We start from the raw sequence: 17,974 nt of genomic DNA on the forward strand, positions 1-17,974 counted from the left end.
CTGCAAACCTCAGTCATCCCCCACCATCAAGGGCTCAGGAATGTTCACGCTCCATGGACTCTGGAGTTTCAAGTACAAACTCTAATTACACTTGATTTCTCACAGATTTCCCCTTGTGCTTTTTAACTATCAGAAAGCAAATGTCTTTGATATTGGGCTTATACATCACGTAACCCTTATATCAATGTCCTTAATAAATTCCATGTGCTTTTCACAAGGTTTATAGTCTTCTGAGAGCTCTCTGGATGTCTTTCTCAACCCTCAAGACTGGACACCAGGGAGCATAAATAATCATTTCTTTAAAATTGTACCTCCTTTACAACCTTGAATTTGAAATGTGAATATATGAATATAAAGGTCTGGAATAACTATGCAGATTTATGGGGAATTTCAATTTAGGTTATATCACAGGCTCCAACTTGGCTGTTCTTTGTATAGCTGGAGATTTGTTACAGTTGGGCTATAGTTTGGGGAAAATGTGATTTATAGTTAAAGTCATCTAAAAATCAATACAGTTGAAGATTTCTGACATAAGGGTCCTTTGCAGAGCAAGATGTGATGCTAACATTGGGAAGACAGGAATTAATATGGAAGCTAGAGCAGACTGGCTGGAAGTTGCCCTGGGGCGGTAGCTTGGCTTCCACCTCCCCACTGTTTGAAGATGGGCTTGTGTGTTTTTTGAAAACAGCCAACATAACTCAGGTGGAGGAGGCAGAAAGACTTTTCTATTCCTTGTTTCGGTAGAAATCAATGGCTTTAGTTAGTGTAACTGTACCCTCTGCGTTCAGTATCTAAAATAAAATAAGCCTCATTGCTTGTATGAGAGCATTTCTGCAGATTTGGCATCTAGGGCTGAACAAGTTATAAATTAGGTAACCTGCCAGGCCAGGCGGCAGGAGGCATGGGGTTTCAATGGCAGGGCGTAGACGCGGCAGCCCTGATTTTGGATTCTGATACCAACTTACTAAATGAATTGAAGGGACCCCTGGGGGAAGTGGGAGAGCACTCCTTAGTAGGATCTCCTCTGCATGAGGACGAGCTTGGGACCGAAAGCCCAGACTCAAAGCCAGTGGCGCGCGCCAGCTCCCCCGCGGGTAGTGCAAGGCGCTTTAGGAGAGGCGAGGCTCCGATCGGCAGCAAACGGCAGCCCAGCCCCCCACCCCAAAGGATTGCAAAGCTCTCGCGTCTTCGCCTGCTTCCCCCAGCGCTTCGCTCTCCCAGCCTCCGCTCCCGCACACCCGGCTCACGCGCCGCTAGGAGGAAAGAGGAATGGGGGCGGGGGAGTCCGCGCTCGGGAAATGCCCCGAGAAGCAGCCGGCGCCGGCGGCGATGCACTTGGCGAGGGGGAGCGCAGGCTCCAACTCGCTGGGAGCCTCGCGGCTCTTTCACAATTCCCTGCTCTCTTCCTTGACCCCCAAGTCACCCCAGCAGCCCCCGCCGCAGAAGGGTAAGGGGACAGGGCGGGCTCGCTCTCGCGCGGGACCCCGGGGGTATTTCGGGCCCTCGCTGCCCCTTTAAGGGTTCCTGAAACTTTCCCTCTGATATCAGATGAGCCTCGTCACATCCGTTGGCCGCAGCCTCCCGAGCGCGTTCCGAGGAAATTCAGGACTCGAGTTTCCCGGGGAAGAGGCGCGGCCCGAGACCAGCGAGTGGGCAGGACCGGCGCGGGGGCCCTCGCGCCCCGCTTTGACCTTGGGCACCGGGAGGGGCCCCTGCGGGGCAGCCAGCGCCCGCCAGAGGGGGCAGTGGCGAAGAACTTGCTCAAGTTGGAGGCGCGGGTTGGGGCGGCTCCGGCGCCGCCGCCGCCTGTGAGCCTCCTCCCCGGCTCCTCCGCCCCTCCTGCGCCGCCCGCCGCCGCCGGCCCGGTGCGCGGCCAGCCCTGCCCCGCCGCCCCTCAGCCTCGCGTGCCCGCCAAGTTGCTGAGCCGCCCGCGCCGCACCGGCAGGCTCTCCTCCCGGCTCCGCCGCCGCTATGGGCGCGCTGGCCAGGGCGCTGCTGCTGCCGCTGCTGGCCCAGTGGCTCCTTCGCGCGGCCCCCGCGCTGGCCCCCGCGCCCTTCACGCTGCCCCTCCAAGTGGCCTCGGCCACCCGCCACCCGGCTTCGCCCGCCCCAGAGCCCGTGACCTCCGCACTGGCCCGCGCCAATGGCCTGGCGCTCGCTTTGGAACCCGCTGGAGTCAATGCCAACTTCTTGGCCATGGTGGACAATCTGCAGGGGGACTCTGGCCGCGGCTACTACCTGGAGATGCTGATTGGGACTCCCCCGCAGAAGGTAGGTCAGTAGGCTCCCGCCCGCCCTACGGACCCGGCGCCCGCGGTCCCTGTCGTCCTCCTGGCTGCAACCGCGGGCTTTTCAGGGGCTCGGGGCAGAGTGGGGAGGTGCCCCCTAAAGCGGCAGCTGGAGGGGAGAGAAGAGTGGGGAGCTCAAAGGGGCTTGGGGGTCGGGGAGCGGGGACGCCCGCGCGCTGGCGAGGCGAGGGATGGCTGGCCGTGCCCTAAGTGCCGCTGAGTGGAACTTGTTAGCACCCCCCGCCCTCCGGTGTGGCTGGCCCGCGAGAGACCTGTAATGCGCCTCCGGCGCGATTTCCTTCACGCGAATGACACCTCCTTCCAGCAGGATAGGTAGCAGGGGCCTGGGGCGAGATGCTATGGGTTGGGAGAAATCACCTCGGGTTACTGTCCCCTGCCCCCCACGCTGTCTCACATGCTGCTTAAAGAGGCTCGTGGCCGGCATCCAAGCTGCAGTACCCTTTAAAGGGATTTGTACATGAGCTCAGCTAAAAGCAGCCAGGTTCCGAAGTGGTTCGCTGTCGCCTGCGGAGCGAGCTGCGTTTCCTCTGGCCCCTTTTCTCTGTGAGTTGGTCTGTTGGCTCCTTGGCTGCCCCTGCGCACGGAGCCGCGTCTCCCCGCGTGTGGCTGGGAGGTGTGAAGTGCAGGCTGAGCAGGCGGTGACAGAACAAGACTCCAGTCCAACAGCTTTCCTTTTCTCTTCCTTGGATGTTCATTTATTAATATATTTTGGTAGTAAGGGACATCTTAAGAAAATAAAAAGGAAAAAGCCTACCAGGAGTTGATCTGACCTCTTGTTCCCTTCAGAGCCCCTCATTGCATACGCTGTAAAGATACTTTATTTTTATTTTTAACATTGTCATTTGGGTTTTAATTCTGCTATGATTGCCCATAAATAGAACATATTCATGACTTTTGTATAATTCTAATTAAATTATTCAAGACTTAAAGAGGAAAGATATGCCATGCTAGTTCTTTTTTTAAAAAAAGGAAATATGACTGAACAACTTCTGTAGTTGTTTAATTAGTTTAACAAAGAAAAATAACCTTCAAAATGCATTATTTTTTCTCAGCCCCCATTCTAGCTGCTTGTTTGGAATGGGGTGAGCCTTCTCTGTGGCTGCAGGAGTGGGAGGTGGCTGGAGGGCAGGGGGGATGGGACCACAGTCAGCTGAGGAGGCTTAGTGGCCCATGAGGACACCACGTGGTGGTGGGAACCTTGTGAATTGCTTCTCACAAGATCCCACGGGACATGGGATAGACTTTTTTGTGTCCTGTGAAATCTCTTGGAACAAGCCCTGAATGATTCCCTGTTTGAGAAACTTATACCTTTTTTGGGGGGGGAAAAAAAAGCTAGCGTTGTCTTTAGAAGGGACTTCTCACTGAGATACAGTGAATGCTGGCAGTTCTAGGGCTGAGATGAAGGAAGCTTGGAAGCCCTCCTTCCAGAGCAAAGTGCAAGAGAAAGTCTTGAGAAGAAAAAAAATACTTCTTGGGCTCTTTCTCAATAAAAAATAAAAAGATTTCATAAGTAATAGCTTGCTTTTGTTAATTAATTCAATGACCTTTCTTTCAAAATGAAGTTTAATTAATTTAATTAACAGAATGTAACACATTGAGCGCCTGTGCTCATATCTGTACCATAGCCAAAGAGGTGATTGGATCAAGGTTATTTCTCAAACAGTAGCATGTTTTCAGGGCAGGCTGTTTTATAAAGACAGATATAACTTTTAAATTGATGGGGAGTGAAATATCTGGGACCTCTTTCCTGGCTTGATTTAGTGATAAGCTGCTTTATAGCAAAAAACCATGTACATCATTTTCTGCAGGCCTACTGTAAACCCTTAGGTGTTGGTGACATACATCCTGTTTACTCCTGTCCTGCCCTGAGATGTCCTGACCACCAGCAGGGCATTCGCAGCTGGCCGAAGAGGGCAGCAGCGGGGTGGCTTCTGAACCACCCCTCATGGGCCACTAAGCCTCCTCAGCTGACTGTGGTCTCATCCTCCCTGCCCTCCAGCCACCTCCCACTCTGTTAATGGTCAAGAGTCATGCATTTATTCTCTGCTGATTCTCTGAAACCTAAATAAAAATTGCTTAGGTGGAAAGAAAAATAGGATTATAAATTCAAGCAATAAATAACCAGGACTTTCAGGAGTTCATAGACATGGATAGTGTCCGAGGGCCCCGTGCCTGACAGACACTGCGGAATATTCCAAGTGTGTTTTTCCTGGGAATCCTCACAACCTCTTACCCCTGAAGTTCTTATGTGCATCAGGGAGATGAGAAATCTGGAACTTGGAGAGGCTGAGTGACTTGCGAGGGCAACGGGGGAAGAAAGAGAGAGAGAGCTGAAGTAGAACCCAGGGAGCTGGACTCCAGAACCCAGCTTCCCAGCCACCAGCCACATCCTGTTCCTTTCCCCCTCGCACCTCCTGACTTCTTGGGTTGTGGTTTTGAACTAGCCTTTCCAGCCAGAGGTCCTGCAAGCTCACACCTCAAGGTGTTAGTGACTTAATGTGTAACTGCAGTTGGACTCCCCACCCCCCAGCTGCCCCATCGTCTCCTTCCTTTAGGGCAAAGCTTGAAGAAGAACACAGTGCATAGTTGGATCCAGGAACCAGTGCCAAAGGAACGGAGGGAGGAGTTTGATAGGAGCTGAGCCTTGCAGATCCCTGTCTCCTGTGGGAAAGCCAGCCCTTGGGAGTGTGCTTGATCCCTGAAGGCTTTAATCAACAACTGGGGGTCCATTGTTCTGCCCACCACTCTGTGAGGAGTCATAGACATCTGCCCAGAAACCCAAGTGAGAGTGGCACAGCCGTGCGCTGGCCCACGTTGGCATGGAGATGAGAGCCGGGTTGCACACTGATACCATTATGTGACTTCTTTCCAACAGGAGAACCAGCATCTGCTGGAACCATGCAATTTGGTCTTAATAATAATAATGGTGTTCTAAAGTGATTATAATTATAGCAATTTCCATTATTTAAAAAAATCTTTCATGCTAACACAGTAAATCCAGATGAAGATAGGAAAGGTCTGCAGCCATACACTTTATAGAGGCTTCATGAAAGCATTTGGGGCTTCTGTTGAAAGATTTTCTGTTGTCTCCACTAAGATGGATGAACAGCCGGGAAATCTGTTTTCATATTTAAGCACTCAAATATAAACAGCCAAGAAATCATTTGGGGGCATGTGTTCGGATATCAGCCTCTTAGTTGATAACTGTTTGGGAGACTTTAGATTGAAAGTTTGTTCCAAGCTTATAGAATTGAAGTTCGGATTTTTCCCAGTAATTCATCCAGGGTCCCTGAATCACAAAGCTGACGGAGGGAAAGGAAGGTGGCAAGAGGACATTTGGTGGAACAAATATCTAAGGTGGTAAACTCTTAAAGACAAAAAGCAAGATACAAATGTATAAGATATAGAGGTACAGATGGCAAGAAAGTCACAGCTAGTCTGCCATTGGCTCCTTCAGGTGAAGAGCAGCAACCTGCGGGCTTTGGCAGAGGAATTTATCAAAGGCTCAATTACAGAGGATGTGAAAGGCAGGCCCAGGAATCAGCTCAGAGCAATGGAGCGGTGGCAGGGTTGGGGGGGTGCAGATCTGGAGAAACTGTCACTGCAGTATGAAGAGCTGTGCAGCACCATGATGGACCTTTTGTTGGTTGGTTGGTTGGTTGGTGCTGCAGGGGATGGGGATGGAGCTCCAGGCACCTGCCAGGGCTCTGGGCTCTGCCACCAAGCTGTGCTCAGCCCCTCACACTAAGGGTTTTGCCCAGCTCACCTCAGTGAACTCTCATGACATCCTGCGCGTCCAGCAATTATTTGAATTGCTTTCAGATGGGAAATCTGAGATTCCGAGCCAGGACTGTGTCCTAGGGAGGAAGAGAGCGGGGGTGCTCATCCAAGAACACTGCCTGTTCCAGTCTGCAGCCTGTGCCACTGCGCTGTATGATTTTAGTTACAGTAACCTTTTAAAAGAGTCACCTTCATTTTTCTGGGAATGCCTGGGTATGGCTATGTCACACCTGTGCCTGTGGGCAAGTGGTGAATCTTCCCAAGCTTCGCGTCCCCACCCAGGCTGCCCTGAGAAACCCCTTGGCTGGAGACTGGACCAGTTGAAGTTTATTCTCTCAGCCAAGGTATCCTCAGGGACATTCTCCTCCCAGGGCCCCAGAAGAGGTACCTTTCTTTGTTCTGGATGTCAATGGCTGTCAGGGGTCCTTGGCTCATAGCTGCACTGCTCCAACCTCTGCCTCCATCTTTCTGTGACATTTTCCCCTCTGTGTCTCTGTGTCCAAATTCCTCTATTTTTTTAGTGACCTAGCCATCAGACTACCTGACTTTATCTTAGGCATCTGAATGGACCCACTTTGCAGAAGAGCTTCCAGGGACAGTTCTTCAGCACATGCAGTCGCCCCATGGACAACCACAGATGGCATATACTATGGTGGTCCTATGACCCTGTGCGGTGTGGTGACGTTGTAGCTGTCTTAGTTGGTGTAAGCACACTCCGTGATACTTGCGCAGTAAAAAAACTGTCTAATGATGCATGTCTTAGAATGTCTCCTACTGCTAAGTGCCATGGGATCTGTGTCATGTTGGAGGACACAATTTAGCCCACAAGTTCATTATGAGTTTACCTTTCTGTAGTAGGTTTTATTCTCTCACACTTTTTAATTGTCAGTAACTTCACTCAGTCTTTCAAGTGTAATGTTCATTAGCAGCAGTGAGCAAATGGTGGTTTTGGTGTGGGACTGATGTGGAGCCCACGGCAAGGCGGTGCGCTGGGGGATGGGAAAGGAGGAGAGAGGGTTTCTGCAGCTTTTCTTTGTTTCTGTATTGGTTTCCCCATTAGAGAGTAATCGCTTAAAATTTTAATATGTCTCTTATCATGTTGCCACCTCATTTTAGAATTGCTGAAATTAGTGCATAATGGCAGAAATATATCCAACTTGTGCAATCTTGGGTCAGCAATATTTAAATACCTCTGACTAATAAAACACTCTTGTTAGGAACAACACAGATTTTTGAAGCTTGTGTATTTCATGTTTTAAAGACTTTGTGAGGCACCTGCTAAATCAGGATATATTTAGTATGAAATAGACAGCCCGGCCCCTCCAGGACTTCTCCCGTGGTCTTACTGCCCGCTTCCCTGTGTTGCAGGTGGGCTGACTGAGCCCATCGTCCTGCGCTGGGCACTCTGCTCCTCCAGCCTGCTTCCTCCAGCAACGATTGCTGATCGCTGCTTACTGAAAACCAAAAGGGGAAGGATAAGTTTAGCTATTCCTGTCTTAGTCTGTTTTCTGTGCTTTTACCCACAATATCACAGATTAGGCAAATTCTAAAGAAAAGAGATTTATTTTGGCTCACATATGTAGCCCTGGATCAAGGGGCCACATCTTGGTGATGCCCTTCTTGCTGGCAGAGTCTCAGGGCAGCACATGCATCACAGGGCAAGAGACCTAACCAAATGGCTGCTCTAGCAGACTCGCTCAGGATAACTCAGTGGGGGTAGGGCTAGAGTGGGACATTTGCCTAGTATGTGGAAGGTCTTGGGTTCAGTCCCCAATACTGCAAAACCAAAGTAAAAACGAGAGAACATGTCACCCTCTCTGTTAATCACAAGAATTGGATTAACTCATTCACAACAGCAGAGCCCTGAACACCTTTTAAAGTCCCACGTCTTCCTGTCTCCTAGGGGGGATTAAATTCCAACATGACTTTTGGAGGGGGCACATCATATAAAACTAACAATCGGGCTAGTGATTCCTCCTTATGGTGGAGGTATGCAACTATACTGCACCTGTGAGGAGCAGTTCATTTCTCTCTCCCTCAAGCCATCTGACAGTATGCCTTGGGATGTATTTTGTATCTCAGAGCAGGTCAAGTCTTATCCCCTGGAAGGTCCACCCAGGCTGAGGCAGTGGATGGCCTGGTGGCTGCTGATTCCTGCACTACCTTCCTGCAGAGTGCAGCAGGAGCTGGGTAGTCTGGCCTACAGATGAGCAGGGTACTATTGCATCCCATCCACGAGTCTCTTGTCTATGACTAATGATGGCTTTCTGCCCCTGCTTGGCTCCTTTGCTGTCTTCCATGGCTCCCACCTCCTGGTCACCTTGCTCTGCTGCCCAGCCTCGGTAAACACTGGGGTTCTTTGTTCCTTTGTAACAGTGGATACCACCTGGAAAATAACCTACCTGTGAGGCAGGTACATGGCTCATAATGGCTTCTGTAACTTCTCTGGCTGTGAATGCACACTTACAGGTGAAGTGTGAGGCAGAGCGTGTGTCACATATTCTGTAAGATTGTGTGTGTGTGTGCGCGCGCGTGCACGCAGGCATACACGAGGGCAGGATGGTTGGATAGGCTGTCACGTGGCTCCCCTGGGTGCCTTCCTGGCCCAATTGGACTATTTGCTATTTTGCCTATTGCTACTCAATAAAAAATGGACACTTCTTTGTTCTTAGAATTCTCAAAAGAAGAAAAAGCGCTCTGGGAGTGCAGACATAACCACATTAGGGAAACAAAAGGAGCCGGTCGTCTTTGAGTTGGTGCTTGCTATCCAACACGGGCTTCAGGGTGGATGTGTTCAGATTTTTATTATGTGGCACATCATATACCTGTACCTAGAAGTGCACACTCCCAGCTCTGCCATTTGGGGAAGATGAAGAGGACTGTCTGCCTGGCAAGTGGGGCTGCCCAGGCCAGCTTTATCATTCCAGGGAGCCGTAAAAGGCCAGGGAGAGCACACTTCTGCCACCTCACGCCACGGAGGGTGGCAGGAGGAGGACTTATCCTGGCTGCCAGGACAGCCTCATGCTCCCACTGCAGACTACTTGATCCTCCAAAATGAGTGCTCTGGAAAGGGCCTTGGCAGTGGGCAGAGACCCAGGGAGACCCAGCAGGTCTGTGCCAGTCACACAGACCCCCTGCCAGAACCCAAAGAGGACCTCTAAGGCAGCCTCTGGAAGACACACCCTGGAGGAAAAGGTGAAGGCATGGAATCCAAGTTTTCCGGCCGGGCTGTCGGACCTCGGGAGCTCTGACCAGAGGGAGGGTTGTTTGCTGGAAGGAAAGCTTCTTCTAGGGTGGGGTGGCTTCCAGAGGCCTCCATGGAGCTCCTGGGCCCTCTCCACTGCATGCTGTGCCTTCCAAGGAAACGCATAGGTGTTTCTCCATCAGAAAATCCATCAGGAAGCAGAAGCAACTGTGGTGTGCGCAGTGGTTAGGAATCCGGGGCTTTGGGTGCAGATCCCAAATCTGCTTGCTGTTATCCTCACCTGTAAGTTCAGGTACATGACCAGACGACCTGAGATCTCTTCTAGAAGCTCCAAGACCCCACTGCTGTGCTCTGTTCTACTGGAGAGCATTTTTGAGCCCTCATTTTCACCCCCAGATGAGTGCTGCTTTGACTTTCTGCAGAAGGGAACCCAGGGTCTGCTGAAGGGCAGTCATCTCAGTCAGTGTCCTGGCATGGGGAGGGGCCTGCTGCTGGCTCATGGTCACATCTGGGGACACTGCTGCCCCAGATCAACTGACCATGGGAGGACGAGGAATACTTTGCAGAGCTGGTTAAAAACAGAGGTTCCTGGGACCCAGTCCACACTTAGAGGATGAGGTTCCGCACCTGGGCTGAGAAGCTGCATGTTCCAGCTCTGACCTAGGAGCCATCCTCCAGCCCCCAGAGCAGCGTCCAGGGCTGCACTTGAACACTATTTGGGGGCTGTGATGGAGGCCAGAGCCCCTGCCAGTGGGGCCTGTACGCAGAGTTCTGTTCTGTCACCTTCCTAGACATGTGATTTGGCTGGGGGTTCCCTCTCTGCCCTTTGAGAATCTTTTCTCAGGTGGACTGCTCCAGAAGCTTCCTGGTGTTGGGCAGGTTGGAAACAAGGAAGGCTTTCTCCAGGGCTCAAGTCCTGAGGCAGTGCCGCTCAGAGTCTCCAAGTCTCGGGGCTGAAGGCTACCTTTTGAAATTTCCAACCTGTCTCAGAGCAAAAGTTTGTGAATCCAGAAAAATGAATTATCAGGAAGCAAAGTGAACATGAACCAGAGGTGCTCAACACAGTGTGGTTCTTTTCACTGTGAAATGTAACAGACATCCCTCTGCAGACCAGATGGGACCTGGGAGCAGCCGGGCAGTGGTTACCCTGTTACCCTGAGGAAGCTGTCTCAGCTGCCAACCGGATATTGTTACAAAAACTCCAGAAACACATTGTTGTGCCGCCTCCTCCCTTTAATTAGAGGGTGGTCTGGTCTGGTCTTTTTTTGCTAAGCAAAAAAGGAAATGTGGTAAGAGCAGGTGTTGTGCTCTCTGTAATGTCCTTCCTGGGGAAAATTGAGGGCTGCCCCTGTATATGCAGGTAGAGCCCATTTAAATCTTGTGTTGCAGGGCTGGCCATATGCCCAGCACCTTGTAAGTCGTGGGTCTATCAGCCACTTGCGTGGGATCCCAAGTAGAGGTTGAGAGTCAGCAGGCGGAGGAGGGCAGATCAGCTCACCTGGCAAAACAGCTGTTGTAGACACCTGTGTTCCAACATACATCATGCCGTCCCTCAGAGCCCGTCCAGCAGTGTTGAGCCTGCTTCCCAGGGTCACAGTAAGAGCAGATCAGTCACAGCAATGAGGAGAGGGCTCCAGGGGGTTACTCTGCCAGTCTGCATTGAGGCCAGCCATGCCAGGCCTCGGCCTCCTCGTTTCCCTAGTGGTTTCCAAGAAGGCAGATATTGTACAGATAAAGCAACATGCACTCTACTGCTACTGTGAGGCGTGCACCGGGTAGATATGCTGGGGTGGTATGCCGCATGGTACAGGCTTCCCAGATCTTAGCTCAGCAAAAGGCAAGAGCCGGGAAACAAAGCTGGGGAGACAAGTAGAACAACACAAAACGGAACAGGGCTAGGCACTCACATTCCGGGTCTGTGTCCCGAAGGAACCTCAGTCTTGCTTGCTCATCCCAAAGCCAAGACTTCTGTCGCCCCACCTGCACCCCCTTGCCCTCCTGCAGAGGTGAGAATAGAGCTTCACCTCCATGCAGACAGGCCTAACAGTGGTCCTCAGCCCGAGGCCAGCACGGCCTGCCCAGGGGACACTGGCATTGCCTGGAGACATCTGAGTCTTCACCAATAGCGTGATGCCACCTGGACAGGTGAAGGCCAGGGGTGCCGCTCAGCATTCTGCAGCACATATGATGCCCCCACCAGAGAAGGATCTGGTCAAAGTGAAAGCAGTGAGGAGTGAGAAGCCCCCACTAGTGCCTGGCACACATGCCCAAGGCGCAAGGGCGGAATGTCCACTGGGAGCCACTGCACAGGCACAGGGAGGTGCAGAGGGGACACCTGCTGATTGCTGCCATCTTTGTCCTGTCCTTCCTTGTTCCTGACAGCAAGATCCTGAAAGGCTTGGCAGTGCCTGCTAACTGAAGTGATTGGGGACCAAAGAGGAAAAAGAATTTTGAACTAGTTCCGAAGCCTGGGCTTACTTTCATTCCTTTATTCAGTATGTCTATTAAGTACCTACGGTATACCAAGCCCATTCTGAGCTGAGGGGTACAGCAGTTAACCAGACAAAGATGGTCTTTGGGAGGAAGATGGATTGTGAAGAAAGCACACAGCATTTCTGGTTAAGTGCCATGTCACAGCACAGCCTGGCCACGGGTGTTGTACGTCAAGAGTTAGAATGGGTGCTGGGGAGATGTCACTGAGAGGTGCAGTCAGACTCAGACAAGGCCCGGGCCCAGGAAGCTGGGGGCAACCAGCTCCAGGATGAGCCTGGAGATGCAGACCATGCCCAGGAGGCACTCAGTGTGGGCGCATGTGTGGGGCCCCTCTGAGACACCTGCCTTGGCAGAAGCTCGTCTTTGTCTGTTTTAAAGTGTGCTCTGAGATTGGGTTTTGTGAGAATAGAGTATGCAGACATTATGCTCCCCTGCCTACAGGCATGAGGGTATGAGTGTGAGTGGTTTATTTAGGAGAAGACCTAAGGAGTCATGGATAGGGACCGGGTATGATAGAGACAGTAATAGGTGGAGACAGCAGGGGCTCATCCCTAGGGGTTTCTGAGAGATCAATTCAGCTAGGCTCTGCTGAGGGGCTCTGCTGAGGAGATAGCTGTGGGGTACTGTCACCCCCTCCTGTCATAGGCTGGGAGGCCACGGGTGTGAGGAGGAGGCTTAACCCTTCAGCATGGTGCTTCTGCAGGGCACGGCACACAGGCATGTTAGGTTCCCGGTGCCTGCATGGCTGGTGCAGGTGAGGCCCACATTTGAGGAATGGAAACAGCAGTTGCTGTCCACTGATGAGTGACTCAGGAGCATCACTGCAGCCCCATTGTCATGAAGTAGTCTTAAAACTGTCCTTCAAAATCACGACCTGCTTGCGGGATTCAGTCCCTAACCCGGAGCGCCTCTTGGGAAGCGCGCCTCTCAGGGCTGTGTCATGCGTTGGGCTTCAAGACGTGTATGGTACCAAGCAAGAGATGGGGGTGGGGCAAAGGGAGACCGTGCTTGAGGTTAAAACAACCACAAAATCGCTTTTGAAAATTGAGTGTTGGGACCATAAGGACTTTCAAAACCTCTGGAACAGCTGCGTGTTCACAAACAGGTGGCAAGTCCCAGATCCGTGAGCATCCTGTGATCCACACACGCGTTTACCAAAGGATGGCCCCAGAGCATTTTGCACATGAGAATTCACTATGCCCTGGTTTTATTGTACTCTCCGTAACATGGGTTCTTAAGTACAGTCTCGCTCCACAGAATGACAGCGTGATCAATGGCAGTCTGCATACAATGCTTGTCCTGTAGAGTGAGAATGGGGCTGAAGGATTCCTGTCGCCTGGTGACATTGTCACCACTCTGTGTGACACAGCAACGTGTTACTCAGCGTTCACAGTGGTGCTAGTAGAAACAAACCTATTACACCGCCAGTCGTATAAAAGTGTAGCACAACCCACACAAGCACAGTCATCTGATCCTTGAAAAGGTGCCAAAGGATACAGTGGAGAAGAGACAGCCTGTTTAGCAAATGGTGCTGGGAAAACTGGTTACTCACGTCTAGAAGAACGAAACTGGACGCTTACGTCTAACCCTGCACAAAAGTCAGCTCACAGCCTCGGAATTAGACCACAAACCATGCACCTCCTAGACACAGGCGTGACTTTCTCAATAGGACCCTAAAGCTCAGGAAATAATATCAAGAGCTAATAAATGGGATGCCTTCACGTTAACAAGCTTCTGCATAACGTAGGAAAGAATGAGGAATGTGAAGAGAGAACCTACCGAATGGGAGCTACTCTTCTGAAAGAGGATTAATATCAAGAATATACAAAGAGCTCAAAAAAACTTTACAGCAAAAAATTAAATAAGCCAATTAATAGATAGGCAAATGAATTAAACAGACACTTCTCAAAAGAAGCAATCAAATGCTAACAAATGCATGAAAAAATGTTCAACTTCATTAGTAATTAGAGAAATGCAAATCAAAACTACACTGAGATCCCATCTCACTCCAGCTAGAATGGCCGTCATCAAGAACACAACTAATAATAAATGCTGGAGAGGATGCGGAGGAAAGGACCACTTTACCCTGTTCCTGGGTGTAGCTCGCGTGTTTGGTGGTAGCAGCCTGCGGTGGCGCACAGGCCCTGCCACGCCTCACGGCTCACTGAGGACCTCCCCACAGCCATGCAGCCCCGCAGGCTCCGTTCAGGTGAGAGCCCTACACTGGTGTACCATTTTTTATCTCTAATACTGTGTTACTGTCTTTCCTGAGTCTCTGTTTAGATTTACACCTACCTACCATGGTGCCACAGTGGCCTCTGTGTTCAGTAGAGGAACTGCTGGGCCACTTAGCCCAGGTGTGCCGTGGGCTGTCGTCTAGGTCTGTGCAGGTGCTCCCTGATGTCCCCATAATGATGCAATCGACTGACAATGCATTGCTCAGTATATCCCCATTGTTAAGTGACACTGGCTGTATGCACGGATTTTAGGAGCATTTGCCGTCCTTGTCGCCCTCCTCTGATTAGTAGATACACGAGCATTTGGGCACATGCATCTTCTGTTGTCCACCTCCTTGCTCCTGTGTCCCTAGGAGAGACTTCCGTGCTTGTGGAGTCCGGCGATGTGCTGGGCTCCTCCCCTGAGCTGGTGCCTCACGGGGCTGCTTGTCTCTGTCTCTGCAGACACGCACTCGCTGTCCTGGGTTGGGGGTCAGGAGTGGAAACCCTCAGCATCACTGCAGGACCTCCAGGACCTCCAGGTCAAGCCTCACGCTCCAACCCAGCTTTGTGGGGGCTCCTCGTGGGTTCAGGGGCGTGGCACAGCTCAGGTCTGTCACCAGCTCAGGTCCCCACCCCCTGGGGGAGCCACTAGGCCCCAGGAGCCCAGCAGTCCTGGTTCTCTGATACAGCATCTCCTCCGTTTGGAAGCTCTTCTCCCATGGTCTCAACTGGCTCCTGGCCCTCTGGGAACATCTGAGACGTTCTTGGACCTGGCGTTGGGAACGTTCTCCACTGTCTGAGCCTGGGTTTTTCTTCTGTTTTGTTTTCTGTGCTGGGCGCTCGGGGAGTCTTTGCAGTGTAGAAATGCAGGAAGCTTGGTGCAGAGCCTGGAGCTCCCCGTCCTCTCCTGTCGAACTCCTGGGTGTGGACGCCGGGCCTTCTCGCCTCCCTCTCCCACTCTCGTCTCTGTCTCTTGGGTTCTGCTCTCTCATTTCAGCCGCCGTAGTGGTTTGAGTTTTCAAGAGCACTTTCTTCTTCCCTGAAAGCCCCTTTTTGTCCATCTCACAGCTCAGAGTTGCTTATCTTCTCTGTGTCCGGGGAAACGAATGATGATTTTGTGTGACATTTCTTCCTGCTGTCTGTCTCTCATCTGCCTCTTCTGAGTGCCACTTCTCTGCACCTGCCATGGTTTCTAACTCACAGAGACTTTCCCCGCCATGACCTGGTTACTGGCTGGCCCTTCACGTTGGAAAGAGAGGCGTTGAGGCTGGGATTCAGGGCTGTGTGCGGACACGGCCTTGAGCACGTGTCCTGTGGGACCCACGCCGTGATGCTCATCGCATGTGACCTTGCCTTGTCAGTGGGTGACTTGACAGAAACACCTTCCCAGCTTTTCTTGCAGACCTGGGACTTTTTACAGTGGCTGTGGACTGTGGGCCCTGAGTGGCGCTCTCCTGGGGACTTAGGGAAGCTTGCTTTCCTGTTCCAGGGGCAGGGATGCCAGGTAATGCTCCTCCCACTCTGCCTTTAGTGAAAACACGGGCTTCTATCAGGAACAGCCACATCTGACCTTAAGGGAGAGGTCAGGAGGACAGTGGAGATGCCAAGCCTCTGAGGTGTTGATCTAACACCAGCATCCCTGGGAGAAAAATAAATCCCTGCATGTTCTAGTCACTCAATCAACATTTTTTTGTTTGTTTATTTTTAGCCAAAAAAATTCCAGTTGATGCACCCTCATAACTCTGGGGGAAAACTAACAAATAGGAAATATGCTATTCTTTTTCTGTTCTTAAAATTCCCCAAGTACGGAAGGACACATCTCAAAACTTGCTGCTATAGTCTTTCTTTGTAAGGCATTATTTCCCGTGGGGAAAGTGTGGATCCTGTGAGAAGGATCTAGACTTTGGTCATCACTAAAGGGACCTCACATGAGAAGAACACCCAGGGAGCTTGTAAGGGACAGACGGGAGGTGGGGAGAATAAGACCAGGACTGAATATGGCCACTGCCTGTTTGTGCAAATAAAGTTTTATTAGGACACAGCTGTGCTCATTTGCTTTCATATTGTCTGAGGTTCTGTCCTGGTCTTTCTAATTCACGGCTCAGTGGTACCATCAACTGTAACAGAACACCACCGTCTGGGTGATTTGTAAAGAATACGGGTTATTTAATTTGTTTCTGGAGGCTGGGAGGTCCGAGAACCTCGCGTCAGCACCCAGGTGTCACATGGGAGATATGCAGGCATGCCAGCTCAGTCTCTCCCTCTTCTTATAAAGCCTCTGATGCCATCGTGGGGGCCCTACCTCATGATCCCAAAGACCCACCTCTGAACACCCTCAGCATGTGGCTTTGAGGGTTAGGTTTCCAACACATGCTCTTCTGGGGACACGACCATAGCAGCTGCTGTCACCCAGCAGCAGCAGAGGGGACCCCCAGGAGTTTCCACCTGGGCTTACACAGAAAGTGCTTGTTGGCTCAGTTGACTGGCAGGTGCCAGTGAGTAGGGAGGGAGGTGGCCACTCAGCCCAGCAGGCCTTGTCCACACCAGGAAGCTGCAGGTGGAAGTGTCGGGCCAGGCGGTGGCTCAGAAGCACCCACTGAATGTCCTAGGGTACTCGGGTCATGACACCAGCCTCACCCAGTGTTACACCATGCAAGGCACTTGTGCTGAGCCTGCACCTCCCCGTTCCGGTGCCTGTGCTAGAGGCCCAGGGCCCCGTGGGAGCCAGGTGGGGAAGCAGTGGCACAGCCACCTACCCCCTCCCTACTGCAGACCTGGAGCCTGAATCAGGCCCGTCACCTTGGATTCCTGCTGTGGTTTGGGTACCCCAGAAACTCTGAGCTGGAAGCTTGGTCCCCATCCTAATGGTCTCGAAAGAGGGGAACCTAGCAGCAGATGGTGGGGTCTGGACCACCCTGGTGAAGGAATTGATGTGGGCCCACAGTGAGTTTGATCTCCCTGCAGTGGATTAGTGCCTGTGGAGTGAGTGGACTATGAAAAAGCAAGCCTGGCCCTGCCGAGGCTCTTGCTTCCTGGCTTGAGCACATGCCTCTTCTGCCTGCAGCTGGCTCCCTTTCCTCCCCTCCACCCTGTTCCTGCAACAAGATTCTGGCACCTTGTGTTTGGACTTCTCAGCTCCCAGAATCGTGAGCCAAATAAACCTCTTTTCTTTGCATGTTATCCAGCCTCAGGTATTCAGTTAAAACAACCCAAAATGAACAAAGACGATGTCAAAAGGAAGTTTTGGTAGTAGTTAGGACTGGACTTGCAATGCCTAAAAATAAATATATTTTCACAAAGCTATTGTGACAATGTAGTATTCGCCAAAGATTTCATTCAAGGGTGGAGAAGAGTGATTTACAGAGCATGTTCAAAGACAGTTATTTGGCAAGAGAGAGTTTTGTTGAAATGCCCTATCATGCATTCCCATGGACAGAGATTTGGAAATGTGTAGCAGAAGTATGTATGCATTTGTCCTTTGACTTAGAAATCTACTTCTTTAAGTTTATACAAAAGTTAAAGCAGAAAGGATACTAAAAGCAGTTTGCAAGGTTTTTTCCCATTACTACAGGTAACAGAAGAGATGGGAACAGTCCACATGTTTAACAAGAGGGAACTGAGTGAGCTAACCAGTTCACTGACACCACGGAGCACCCCGGGAAGGAACGAGGACTCTCTATACACTACAAGGGAAGAGAGAGGTGGAGGAAGAGGGTACTGTCCTGCCATTCATCCAGGAACGTGCCCTATGGCACAAGTAGGAGCTTTGATCAAGGAAGGGGAATTCCTAGGACAGAAGTCCCCAAACTTGGGGTGGACATATCCTGGGGAGCACCCAATGAGCCACTGGGGTGTAGGAGGAACATATGTCTGCATCTGTTTTTACCCAAGATAATCAGGAACGAGGCTTTACTAAGTCGTAGTGGGCACCCATGGCTTCCGGAGGCCCACCTGCTGGGAGCCAGGTC

The 17,974-nt window shown here is 51.3% G+C and overlaps 1 protein-coding gene across 1 annotated transcript in view; it reads left to right on the forward strand.

The window, feature by feature from the left end:
- Positions 1-1,576: 1,576 nt before the first annotated feature.
- Positions 1,577-17,974, forward strand: part of BACE2 (beta-secretase 2) — an 80,114-nt gene continuing 63,716 nt past the window's right edge. Inside the window, exon 1 of the mRNA XM_081301474.1 lies at positions 1,577-2,271. Within this exon, the coding sequence (XP_081157600.1) occupies positions 1,972-2,271 (300 nt within the window). The 5' untranslated portion in view covers positions 1,577-1,971. The remainder of the gene's footprint in view (positions 2,272-17,974) is intronic.

The sequence above is a fragment of the Spermophilus citellus genome, assembly GCF_964194105.1.
Source record: "Spermophilus citellus genome assembly, chromosome: 7".
NCBI lineage: Eukaryota > Metazoa > Chordata > Mammalia > Rodentia > Sciuridae > Spermophilus > Spermophilus citellus.